The sequence below is a fragment of the Aythya ferina genome (assembly GCF_964211825.1).
Source record: "Aythya ferina genome assembly, chromosome: 2".
In the NCBI taxonomy this organism is placed as follows: Eukaryota; Metazoa; Chordata; class Aves; order Anseriformes; family Anatidae; genus Aythya; species Aythya ferina.
In genome coordinates, this window is record NC_140297.1 from 153235704 (window position 1) to 153249198 (window position 13495).

At 40.3% G+C, this 13495-nt stretch overlaps 1 protein-coding gene across 1 annotated transcript in view; it reads left to right on the top strand.

Annotated features, from left to right (window-relative positions):
• TG (thyroglobulin) overlaps window positions 1-13495 on the top strand; it is a 155356-nt gene that overhangs the window by 63314 nt on the left and 78547 nt on the right. Inside the window, exons 32-33 of the mRNA XM_084511358.1 lie at window positions 1048-1113; window positions 12633-12767. Of these exons, the coding sequence (XP_084367484.1) occupies window positions 1048-1113; window positions 12633-12767 (201 nt within the window). The remainder of the gene's footprint in view (window positions 1-1047; window positions 1114-12632; window positions 12768-13495) is intronic.

Here is a 13495-nt window from a genome sequence, read left to right on the forward strand (position 1 = left end):
CAAAAATTTGTATCAGTTGTGCTGGTGTGTTGGGGGTCTGGGAACCAGGAAGAGGAACAAGTAGACTCAGGCTGGAAGGGAAAATGAGTGAAATCTGAAGGAGGAATTTACAGTATGTAATGTGAACTTATTACGAGGTGGGATCTTTAGTTTTATTCCCCATCTTCTGCTTGTAGGAAAGTGCTCGTGTCTCTGCATTTCATAATATGTTTACATGTGACAGCTCTGCTCATGAGCAATTTATCTAGCTATGTACAGTCATGGTTGCAGTTCAGTAAATGATGTATGCACAGTAGCATTTTAAAGAGATAGTGAAGAATTAGGGCTATATGTAGGATCCTAATGTCAATGAGAGTGGTAAAAATCGTGACATTTGTATTGGTTGCATGCATGGACAATACAAAGTGGAAGAAGCGAAAAATCAGATTCATCTTCAGCTTCTGTTGCATGGTAATAGTAGAGGATTTATAACTCATTTGATTAGTTAAAGTGTTTTGCATAATATGATTGCATGAGGGCAAGATATTATTTGTTATTTAAGATTGCAAAACGTTTAAGGGAAATGTTAGCAACTGAGAAGCTTCATATGTGGAAAATATGAATGATTATTTGAATTTTAATTTGAAAAGTTGCCTGCTGGAAACTGTCTTGTTCCTAATTCTCCTTTTGAGAAATTCCAGTTTGCTAATCAGGAAACAGAAAATATCATGTCTCTTCCGATTCAAGAAACTGAATACAGAGTGGGGCATGGAAAAAAAAGCAAAACTACTGAAATGAGTTATTCATAAATAACTGCATTTTGCAAAGTGTTTGTAGTAATGTTTATAAATACATAAATTGGGGGATGTCTGATTTCATGTACAAACCAAAAAGGGTTAGATAGCAGAAAAGGCTCAGATTCTTATTCTTGGTGCTTATAGTGAGAAGATGCAACATTCAGATCTCAGAAATGATATGGGAAATACTGAGATATTGATTACATTTTAAACCTTCAAGTGTAATTTTGTTCATATATATATACGTGTTTATTTATTTTTTTACTTTTAGTTGATTTGACGAATGCCATCCCTAACCTGTGCCCATCTGTTAGCTTACCTTTCAGGCCAGAAACTGGTAAGTGTATTCCTGTATTAAGTCAGAAAATAAACAAACAAAGAAACATTATCTGTTTTGTATGTTTTCCTAAAAAAAAATCACACTATAATGAAGTGGTGGTTGTTTTTCCCATGAGTTTATTCATTCAGGTGCTGTATGTATTCTTTTTATTAGTCATGTATCATTTATAGGGAAGAATTTTTTCCAGCCTGACTGCTGGTTTAATATATCTCAAGGTTACTGCCACAAGGTCACTAAGCCAAAATATTTGGCAGGATTGACAAAGAAATTTGTCATTTATATATGCAGTTGTCAAGTGACTTTCATGGATGTGAGTGTTCACATTGTAGCTCAGTGGCCAATGCAGAAACGCTCTGTCAAGGGAAACCTCCTAAAAAACTGGTTATTGCGTTATTATTGACTGCTGCGGGGTTTCTAGCACTTTCCCTGAAGCATCTGGTGCTTACCAGGATGGCAAGGGCAGAATGCCAGATTAGACAAATTGTCATAAGTTGCTGTAAATATGTGCTGAAGATTTTCCTGAATGTGAGGAGTGACAATGGGTTTTCAGAGGAATGCAAACAATTGCAATAGGGATGCAAAGAAAATCTAAATCTAATTTTCCCCTTTAAAGCTTTTTGTTTAAAAAACAAGAGAATGACAGAAGAAATTCATCCAGAAATTAAGGCAGGTTTGCACCACTTTAGAATTTATGTAGAAGAATGATAAATTCCAGCCCTTGTTTACAGTTTTCCACAAGGGTGAGAATATTATCTCAAAGTTTATTCAGAACTGGATATCAAGAAATGTCGTATTTCAGATATGTGTTGGGTCCCACTTTTGAAGAGATGCTGTAAAGTGCTATGGTACTGTCTTTTTTTATGAGGAAGAAAAGTTATTTCAGTCTTGCAGTAAATCTTATGATACTTGCATGTGTTATTTTAAAAGTGGGCGGATCCTCTTAATAAATGAAACTTAACCACTGTGTTTCAGGGCTGTGTGTTTATTGCACCCTAAAAACATATGCAAATTGTCAAGAGCTACATGCTTCCCTGATGCATCCTTTCCATAAATACACAGCATATCTACTAAATGCTATGTTTAACAGAAAGGAAGTAGGTTGACTAGTCATTATACAACTTGATTTAATCTTTGGGTTAGACTGAAATTGCAGTCTCATCCATCTCTCTGCCCTTGATTACCTGTTTATCATGAACAAATCTTTTAATTTACTGATTTTCTTGTTTTTCTACTTTTCCTTAAACCAGCTGCAACAGGCCTTGCAAGAGGTGGTTAATATTTGCAAAACATTTTCAACATCAAGTTCAGAATTTATTATTAACTATTTTATCATCTTATCTATGATTACCAGTTACACTTGTGTTCAGAAAATTTGTATTTGTTATTAGAATTTATACTTTTTTAATGATCTCTTTAATGTAGCAAAAGGAAAACCCCTATTCTTATAAGTAGGCAGAAAGCTTTTTGTGTGTGAGAAGTGCTGGGAAAAGCTAGTGGGGTAGCACGTAGGTAGGACAATTCTATTCCTTTGCAAATTCGGGGAAAAACAGAAACCTATTTTACTAAAGCTTTGTTCTTCCCTCTCTGGTTAGTACACCTTTTTGTGATTTATTTATTTATTTATATTGGTGTGTGTGTGTGTGTTTAAGTAGGAAAATAATGAACTAAGCAACACTGAAGGAAATTAACCTTTATCAGTTATCTGATTTTCACTCCAGGCTGTCCAGAACTTAACCACAGCAAGTTAGGTATTCATCTTACCTTTAGTGAAAACCTTCTTTCTCTCACACCCATTTCCAGGTCATATTTCCAAATACAAAGCAACTTGTGAAGTCTGTGGTTTGCAGAAGTCTGTGTAACCAACCAAGTGAACAGAGTTTTTTCTTGAAGAGGCAGGTGGTTGTCCCTGTTACTGTCCCTGTGAGTGTGGTAGCCAGATGATGAGCGTGAGAAAATATCGTTGTCCAATGACATTCTTGTGTGCATGTTTTGCATGTGCATTAAAGCACATATATGTAGAGAGAGAGAACTTTCCATCAAAAGATCAAAAAGATATTTAAACTTGAATACTTTTCCAGAAGGTTCTGTGAAATACCTAAATTAATGTTATATCTGATGTAGAGTCCAAGTTTACTGAAACACAGGTAAAGCCTATATTTTAAAGGACAGTTAATGCATTTGGCTACCTCCCTTTCTTGCTACCCAACTTGCAGTGCTCAGGACAGAGTTTCCAGCACTTTGCTTCCTCACATTTGTAGTCAGGGTACAGAGCATTACTCCATTCCAAATCTGTCATGTTTTCAGCATCTGACATATGAAGAAACCCAAATTAGCAGGCTTATTTTCAGTCTCACAGGAAGTACATGCTTCGCTTGTTTTATTCATCTTTCTTCTTGATAGAGGGTTAATGGCATGAAGGAACATAGAACAATGGAAATAGCCTTGTAGAAGGGCTTCTACAAGTATTATGGGCAGTGTAAAGAGTAGGAAAAATTAAGGTCTGATGTTGAATGGGATCTGAAGGCAAGGAATACAGAAAAGGGTGAAGTACTTTGTTTTTTCTTAACATCAATCTTTCCTGGTAAGTCAAAGCTTCATCAATCCCAAGCTGAGACCAGGGGGAAAGACTGAAGCAAGGAAGAGTTACCCTTAGCACGGTAAGGTCTGGTTAGGGAACAAGCTGGACATACAAGCCCATGGGGCCTGATGGGATGAATCCAAGTGTGCTGATGGAGCTAGTTGATGTCATTGGGAGGCCATTCTCTTTGAAAAATCCTGGTGATGGGGAGAGGTTTCTGAGGCCAGGAGATAAGCAAACTCCTGTCTTCAAGAAGGGCAAGGAGTACCCAGTGAACTATAGGCCAGTTAGCCTCACCCCAGTCCCTGGAAAGATGATAGAGCAACAGATCCTGGAAATTATTTCCAGATAAGTGAAAAATAGGAAAGTGCTTAGGAGTAGTCAGTGTGGTTGTATGAGAGGTAGATCATGCCTGACCAACCACATGGTCTTCTATGATCAAGTAGTGTCTAAGTGGATGAAGGGAGAGCAGTGGACACTCTTGATCTTGACTTCAGCAAGGCTGTCAATGCAATCTCACATAACATTCTCTTGGACAAATGGGTGAAACAGCAACTGGATATGTGGATTAAAAGAGGTGGTCTAAATACTGGCTGAACTGCTGGTTACAAAGTTGTGACCATTGACACACAATTCAGCTGAAGGCCACTCACTTTTATACCCCTGGAGTTGAAATTACGGCTAATGTTGTTTAACGTCTTCAGTAATGACCTGGACATTTGGTCAGAGTGAATGAGGGTGGGTTTTTTTTGAGTTTTGCAGTGAGTTTTTAGGTAATAAAAAGCTTGGAAACATGGATTACAGACCAGGTGGGTGTGCTAGCATTCAGAGGGACCTCAACAGGCTGGAGAAAAGGGCAGACTTTCATCTTGGATCAAACTGTCTTTTTTTTATCAAGTTGTCTTTTAGATCTATCTAAAAACTGGCTAGGACCTTCACTTAGCAATTGTACAAAAAAGCTGTTTTAACACTCATCCTGGAATAAAAAAAAGGTCTCTCACATTCACACATGCCTCAGCTTTTCTAGCTCAAATTAATAGGACTATTTGCTCCTTTGCTGTCTTTACTTTGGTGGTTTGCTGGCTTATGTATCTGTAAGGTATTTTGAGGAATTCTGGATATCCCACCAGAGGCAACATTGTTGAATATCAGTTTCTCCATTTCTACCCTTATGGAAGGATGTCACTTCAAATTTGAGCATCACTGGAAAGCTTGTGGAATCTCCTTTCCCTGGAGATGTTGAAGTGTCATTCTTAGATTAAAACAAATAAACAAACAAAAAACTGTCAAAATTGTTCATCTTTTCCCTTGAATAGCCAGGCTAGAGCACACTCCTTAAAAGAAATGTTTATGGCCCAAAAGTCAGTGTTATCTGTCAGGAGGCAGACAAGGTGTACACTGAGCTTTGGTTTGTGCCTTTTGCCTGATTTTTTTGCTATTGCTTCCTTATTCTTTGTCTATTTATCTTCTTTCAATACTCTTTTTGACATCAGGATTAATTCTCCAAGTCACCTTCGTCATTAATCTGTAGTATATCTAACAGAATGTGTTATATTTAACTAAATAATAAATATTAGTTCTGTATACTTTGATTTCTGTATCACATGGAGCCAGCATGCTCTGGCTCTTGTGTTATGATTACTGTGCATTTTCTGTTGGCTGAGAAATAATGCTTGAAAAATACATATATTGAACAAACTGGGAAAGTCCTACTTGTTACATTTGGAACATTTTTTCCCCAGAAGAAGCTAATGTGCTGTGATGACAGTGAGTATGGAACCATCTGTGGCTAGTTTCAGGTATGATCTGTGACCTTTAAAGATGGGAGGACAGCTATTATTTTAAGATTGCCCATGCTGAAAATGCTAAGATAGTCATGTTGCGGTCTTGGTTTACTGATGCTAGTATTTAAGAACTCTGCTAAGTCCTGTGAATATGGATAAATGTTCTAGTAATTGAGAAAATAGCCAGGTCTCATAATTAGATGTGAGATGGAACTTTCTGCAGTCACTTGAAGATACAGAAAGATAAGAATTATTTTTTTTTTCTAGATAAATCCTATATTACTTGGTATCCTACAGTTGTATAGTACTATTATTCAAACAATTTCAGCAGAGGTGTTTGAGCTGAAGAAAATTTTTTTCTTTATAACTAAGACTGAAAGAAGTAAAGGGTCTATGAACTTTCTTACCTAGATTTTTAGAAAATTACTTGTACTTAAAATGAAGAGCCTGCAAATATTCATGAGTATGAAGAAGGGAGAAATGGGACTGTTGTATAATTTCTGCTTTTTTATTTTATTATCAGATTTTATCTAAACTTTAATGACTCTTTGCATCTTCAGATTCTTCAGTTTTAAATAGGATAGAGCTACTTTTCTTTGATCTGGCAACTGCTAGTAGATTATGACCATTGGTCTCTGCACGTGACCAGAGAATGTACACCGAAACACGTGGAGGGATCATATCAGCTCAGTTTCCACTCCACCCAAATTAAGTAATTTATTGAGAAATCACCAAGATATATGGATGTCATGATCTGTTAGATCCTTCCTGTTTCTTCCTTCTGTGATCCCTCAATGATTATCATAATTCCCTCAATGCAGGACTGAGCAGCGGCTACAGAATTTTCCCACATGGCAATAAATTTCCCATCAGGATATTTCAGCACATAAGGTATTTCCAGTCTCAACAGCGATGCTCACAGTAGTATAGGTGCTGTAGTATGCAGTCAGCTGAACTGAACTCTCCCTGAAGATCCATACCAGTCTCAGTGAGGTGATGGAGGACAATGGAAAGCTTGGAGGGGGTTAGGACAACAGATTTCCATTCATTTTTTTCCCTGTGGTTTTCTTGAGACCATAAGTACATTTGTGACCAACTGCTGCCTAGAGAAGCAGAACTCTGGAGCAGTCTGAAAGCTTCGAAGATGAATATTATTCTTTGGGTTAACATCTGAAAGCTGCTTGCAGTTAAGGTGGAGATCCCTGTACTTGGACTACCTTTCCCAGAAACTTGTGTCTTGCCTGTGAGACTAAGAAATCTCTCTCTCTCTCTCTCTTTTTTTTTTTTTTTTTTCTAACAAGTATGGATATGGATGATGATTAATAGCATTATTTGTTTTTCTGTTTTCCCTACAATATTGAGAATGTATCAGAGGGATCTTTGGTGTTGAAACACAGACAGCTTTTTTCATCCATTCCTAGAAATTGGTCTGCTGTGCCTATGTACAAAGTATTGGAACTCTGGTGTAGAATTATTATCTTTGGTCTTAAATTTGTTTTAATTGTTTGTAACCAAGAGGATTTTAACCTTTTTTTTAAAGTTTATTTTAAACCTAGATAAGTATATGGTACAGTTATATTATTATATTACTGTTCTATACCATTTGCTATAATTGGCAGTACCAAAGGAGGCAGAAAGTTTGCATTTCACTTCAGCATAGCACAATTGTTCACTGCTAAAGGCCATAAATAACTCATTTGTTAGTTCCGAACATGCTTGTCCGAAGTGTGATTATAGTTATTATGCGGTAGTTTTAAGAAAATAGTTCCTTTTGAATTATTCCAATCTCAGTGGACTGACAAAAATGGGAAGTGACTATATGTTAAAATTACATTGTCTGCAGGTCCACTCTGAGTTGGCAATGCATGTTTTCCAGAGATAGTTGCTAAACAGGTAAACAGGCAGGGTCACAGCCTTCATTGGAAAGGAAAAAAAAAAAAAAGGCAAAAAAAACCCAAAACATTCTGATTTCTAAGGATATGAAGCACTGATTTCAGTCTGTGAGCATGTTTTTTACTTGAGTCTGGGCTATTAAATATGGTTCATGAACTTCAGAATTAAAATCAGAATTTATCTTCAAAAATAAATCACGCATTTTTGTTACATAGGTACATAAAAGTTACATAGTGAACCAAAAAATCTGATTTATGTACCTCCTTAATTTCATGTTAACCTAGTCTGACTTACGTATCTCCTCACATTTATGAATTTTCTTCTAAATTTAACTTACGTTATTGCACTTCTGTATCTCTGTTTCCTTGTATGAAATGTCAGATTTTCCAGCAAACTGAGAACTGACCCCTCTTTGCCTTCACTTCAGTCAGTGATGGAAGTTTTGCTGACTTTATGAAGGGGATTTTACAATATAATTGCTTGTGACAGTGGGAGGCTGGACTCTGTACCCCCAGGAAATCTATTTCAGTCTTGTGATCCTCTGACTTGAGTGGGAAGAGAGTAAGACCAGTGTGAGACCTTTTGCAAATCCAGTCTTAAACCTTGCCTATCCAAACAAGAACATCTGGAAGAGAGAAGTTCTCTTTATGGGACATTTATAATTTTGCAATAAAAGTTACAGGGCTGGCTGGATTCAGAGTACTGCAATTATCCAATCAAAGCAATTGCCAAAATGTGGTTTGGAAAGGCAGAGCTGAACCTATATATAAACCAGAAATGTGTTCCAGCCCATCAGGTGCATTATTGTAGTGGGTTTACGTGGCAAGGTTTTGGTAGCAGGGAGCCATAGGGGTGGTTTCTGTGAGAAAGATCTAGAAGCTGCCCCATGTTTGGGAAGGGCCCCATTGTTTTCCAGATCCGAGCCAATAAGCAATGTTGTTTTGCGCCTCTGTGAGAGCATATTTAAGACAGGGAAAAAACGCTGCGCCACACAGCAGCCGGGAGAGTCAAGGGAGTGGGAGAACAGCCTTGCACCAAGGTCAGTGTGGAAGGAGGGGGAGAGGTGCTCCAGGCGCCGGAGCAGAAGTCCCCTGCGGCCTGTGGTGAGGACCATGGTGAAGCAGGATGTCCCCCTGCAGCCCATGGAGTACCACGGTGGAGCAGGGTTCCACGCTGCAGCCCGTGGAGGAGACCACGGTGGAGCAGGTGGCCCTGCACTGACGGAGGCTGCCGCCTGTGGAAGACCCCTGCCGGAGCAGATTCCGGGCCGGACCTGTAGCCCGTGGAGAGGAGCCCACGCAGGAGCAGGTGATCTGGCAGGAGCTGCTGCCCGTAGGGGAGCCAGGTTGGAGCAGTTTTCTCCTGAGGGATGGACCCCGTGGTACGGACCCATATCTGGAGCAGTTCTGGAAGAGCTGCTGCCTGTGGGAAGCCCACGCCGGATCAGTTCATCAAGGACTGCATCCCGTGGGTGGGACCCCACAGCACAGGGGACGAGAGTGACCGAGAAGGAGCGGCAGAGAAGAAGTGCTGTAGACTGACCATAACCCCCATTCCCCGTTCCCCTGCGCCGCTCGGGGGGAGGAGGTGGAAGAGGGTGGATGGGGGGGAAGGTGCTTTTGTTTTTTTCCTTTGTTTTCTCACTTCTCTCGCTTGTTAGTTGTAGGCAATAAATCTTACTATCTCCTTATGCCGAGTCTGTTTTGCCCGTTACAATAATTATTGCGTGATTTTCTCGTCCTTATCTCAATCCTTGAGCCCTTTTCACATATTTTCTCCCCATTCCTCTTTGAGGAGGGGGAGTGAGAGAGCGGCTGTGGTGGAGCTCGGCTGCCCACTCGAGCGGAACCACGACAGTCTTTTTTGGCGCCCAACGTGGGGCTCAAGGAATTTGAGATAAGGATGATAGTTAGTAGAAGTAACGGGCAAAAATATGTGCAGGATGATTGTTAGGAATGTACAAGTTGTGAAGAATTTAAGAAAGCAGTAACTGTGAGATGTTAGTGTGGTGAAGGGACGAGGGGTGGTGTGTGTGTAAAATGTCCACATTGTCGGTGCTGTGATGATGTTATGTTTATTTTGGTGTGGTGAATTCTTTTTCGTTTTGATTTAAGTGAATTTTGTGAAGGTTGTTGTGATAATTGTAAAGTGAGAGTATGTTGTGAGTAGTCTTAAATATGCTTTTAACAGAGGCGAGGGGTGGAATGTAGTGGGTTTACGTGGCAAGGTTTTGGTAGCAGGGAGCCATAGGGGTGGTTTCTGTGAGAAAGATCTAGAAGCTGCCCCATGTTTGGGAAGGGCCCCATTGTTTTCCAGATCCGAGCCAATAAGCAATGTTGTTTTGCGCCTCTGTGAGAGCATATTTAAGACAGGGAAAAAACGCTGCGCCACACAGCAGCCGGGAGAGTCAAGGGAGTGGGAGAACAGCCTTGCACCAAGGTCAGTGTGGAAGGAGGGGGAGAGGTGCTCCAGGCGCCGGAGCAGAAGTCCCCTGCGGCCTGTGGTGAGGACCATGGTGAAGCAGGATGTCCCCCTGCAGCCCATGGAGTACCACGGTGGAGCAGGGTTCCACGCTGCAGCCCGTGGAGGAGACCACGGTGGAGCAGGTGGCCCTGCACTGACGGAGGCTGCCGCCTGTGGAAGACCCCTGCCGGAGCAGATTCCGGGCCGGACCTGTAGCCCGTGGAGAGGAGCCCACGCAGGAGCAGGTGATCTGGCAGGAGCTGCTGCCCGTAGGGGAGCCAGGTTGGAGCAGTTTTCTCCTGAGGGATGGACCCCGTGGTACGGACCCATATCTGGAGCAGTTCTGGAAGAGCTGCTGCCTGTGGGAAGCCCACGCCGGATCAGTTCATCAAGGACTGCATCCCGTGGGTGGGACCCCACAGCACAGGGGACGAGAGTGACCGAGAAGGAGCGGCAGAGAAGAAGTGCTGTAGACTGACCATAACCCCCATTCCCCGTTCCCCTGCGCCGCTCGGGGGGAGGAGGTGGAAGAGGGTGGATGGGGGGGAAGGTGCTTTTGTTTTTTTCCTTTGTTTTCTCACTTCTCTCGCTTGTTAGTTGTAGGCAATAAATCTTACTATCTCCTTATGCCGAGTCTGTTTTGCCCGTTACAATAATTATTGCGTGATTTTCTCGTCCTTATCTCAATCCTTGAGCCCTTTTCACATATTTTCTCCCCATTCCTCTTTGAGGAGGGGGAGTGAGAGAGCGGCTGTGGTGGAGCTCGGCTGCCCACTCGAGCGGAACCACGACAATTATGTATTTTCAGTATGGCAGTGCCAGGCTGAAGCTGTATACCTTGTGAAAGCAAATTCTAGATGAGGCAAGTTTAGGTCAGCTATGTAGAAAGCTCTGTTTTGTCCACATAATGAAGTGGGTGTGCATGGCCTGTGGGCATTGCTGTATCTGCTCCTAGATGGGGGAAAGGGAGGAAGGAAACAACCGATGGGTAAAATGTCTTCTTGCAACAAATATCTGCCCCCGGTGGAGCCATGGATGGCTCTGCATCAGAGCCCTGCTCTATATCAAAACAAGCATTAGTCTTTCTGCATTTATCTGCATCTGGGCTCAGTGGGGCAGAGGATTGGAAAGGGGCAATACTAGAAGTCATCGGTATGAATCTGGTCTGACATTGAGTGCTCCCTCCAGGAGTGAGAGTGCAAATGAATAGAAAGATCACATGGATAGCAGGAGGTTGCAAGGGTTGCTTCTGTGAGACTCCAGCTTCAGATTTGATGTTGAGTGGCATGGTAGCAGCTGTCTCTGCGAGGAGAGGAAGGAAACTTTGCAAGTTACCCGTTTCTCACAGGACTAAAAGAAATCTTTAATGAAATGAACCATCGTAACTTTTGCATCTGTGTGGTAAATGAACTGAAGCAACAGGACAAGGTCTGCTTACCAAGAATAGCAAGGTGGTAGCTGACTAAGCTCTGTCCTCATCCTACAATTACACAGAGGGTAATGCCAGCCTCCTGTTTAGGACTCAGCAGAGGGCCCTTTGGCTTTTAAAATGCATTGAAATGAGAGGAACTAAAATAATTAAAGACATTCTTTTCTGAGTTTTTTTTTGTTTGTTTGTTTGTTTTTAAACTTGTGTGTGCAAAATTGACAGCTTGTAGATATTTTCATCTGTTTGTGTATGAGAAAATGTTTTTTTTTGAACTTCATTGTGAGTCAGAATATGATGAATTTGAAGAATACTAGTGTCAATCTGTATGTTCATATATATTCCTATGTACATATGTATATGTGAATATGCATGCCTGTGTATATAAATACATATGTGTATAAACATATCTGCGTAAAATGGAATGAAATTTTAATTATGTAGCTGTTATATGACATTAGAACAGTTAATAAAATTTAATTTAACTGTCTAGGAAATCCAACTAAAATGATCAAACCAATCCTCGTGGCTTTAAAAAGAAACACCTGTAAATCTGTGAAAATTGCATGTCCTTCTCTGGGAGTTTTGCTGATCGTTTGTAAAGGAAGAAAATATGAACTATAACATTTGCAAAAACTCTTGTCTTATTTTCACTTAGTCTGTAAGGTCAGGACTTGCTGTTTGAATGTAGATTTATACAGGCAATGCAGACGTCTCTGTTCAGCTATTAAAGTGAGGTTCCCTCTACAGACATCATGGACATCTAAAACAGGGTGGAGATATTGTGTCCTAAAACTAGCTGTTCCACCTCACAATAAAAGGAGTCTTGTGTAATTAACTAAGATGTAGACACTTAAATTGTAGGTGATTAAGACTGAGACTACCTTAGGACAAAATCTCCTGTTTTAGATGTAGACTTGGATGTCTGCTTGAGGTTCTGGTAGTGTCCTGTCACATGCTGGATGTCTACTTGCTTTCAAAGGAATTAGGTACTATGCCTGTTCAGGCACTTGTGTGGCAGCATTAGGACCTTTGCCCTTTAATGTAATTATACCTGTAAGTTTTGATCAGATACCTTTTATTTAAATCACCGGGAACTGCATGCCTAAGACCTGGACAGAACTGCTCCCAGTTTACCTCCTTAGTAACTGAATATCTTTGTACCTAACTGTAGATGACTTCTGCAAATGTGACTGGATCATCTAGTCAATCAGAAGCCATTTAATTTTATATTTATTTTATTCCCAGTTGGTGCAATTGAAGGTGAAAATCTCTCATTAGAGAACATCCCAGTGCTTTTACTTCTATATTATTCTCCTCTGTTTTTTTTTTTACTAATTTTCTAGTTATTTTTTTACAATTAATTTTACAGACTATTTGGATATATGGCAACCCTTAAATGCATCCTCTGTTCTCATGGATTCATCTATCTCCAACTTTGAAGTTGTGCAAGTAAGCAGGGATATATCTAATGACTTCACCACTGCCAAAGACTTTTGTCTATCTGGTAAGATATGAATCACCATAACTTTACAGGGCATGTTGGTTCATGAGAATGGAACACTAAGAATGTTTCCTTCCTTACTCCTCTTTTCCCTCAACCCTGTACCAACATAGGTATATTCATTTTATTTATTTTAAAGACTGTCAAAGTGGTTTTGAATTTTAGGATAGGAACTTAAACAGTTTATCTAATGAAAGTTACAATAAACATAAAATGCCATACAGTGGTTGGATAATTTTTAAAACCTCTTGGGCGCAGAGACCTCTCTTTCAGTCATTGGGCAATTGGGAGAATACAATAGCAAATTAAGGGATGATGCCATTATTTTTTTAAAGAATAGTTAAGGGGTACTGTTGTGTAACTGGACACGAGTGAGGCAGATGGTGGAACCATCTACCATTATTTAATGTATATATAATACTTGTAGCTATAGTGTGTGAGGGCATGTTAACTGAGAGCTGGGATGAAGCAGGAGTTGGACTGCAGTAACAGCAAAGGGAGTTTCTTTAATCAGGAGTTTGGCTAAAGAGCAGAGTGCTTTAGCTGTTTATAAATGGCAAATCCTCAAATGCTGCAGAAGGATAGAAACAAGAAAAAGTCAAGTTATTGTTCCCATGTAGTACAGAAGAGAGTTCTGTGAAGATCATCCTCGTAATATCACATTCTGCAGTAAATGGTCCTCATTTTATGAGGGTGAGCAGTGTGACTTTTTTTTTTTTCTTTTCCAGTAA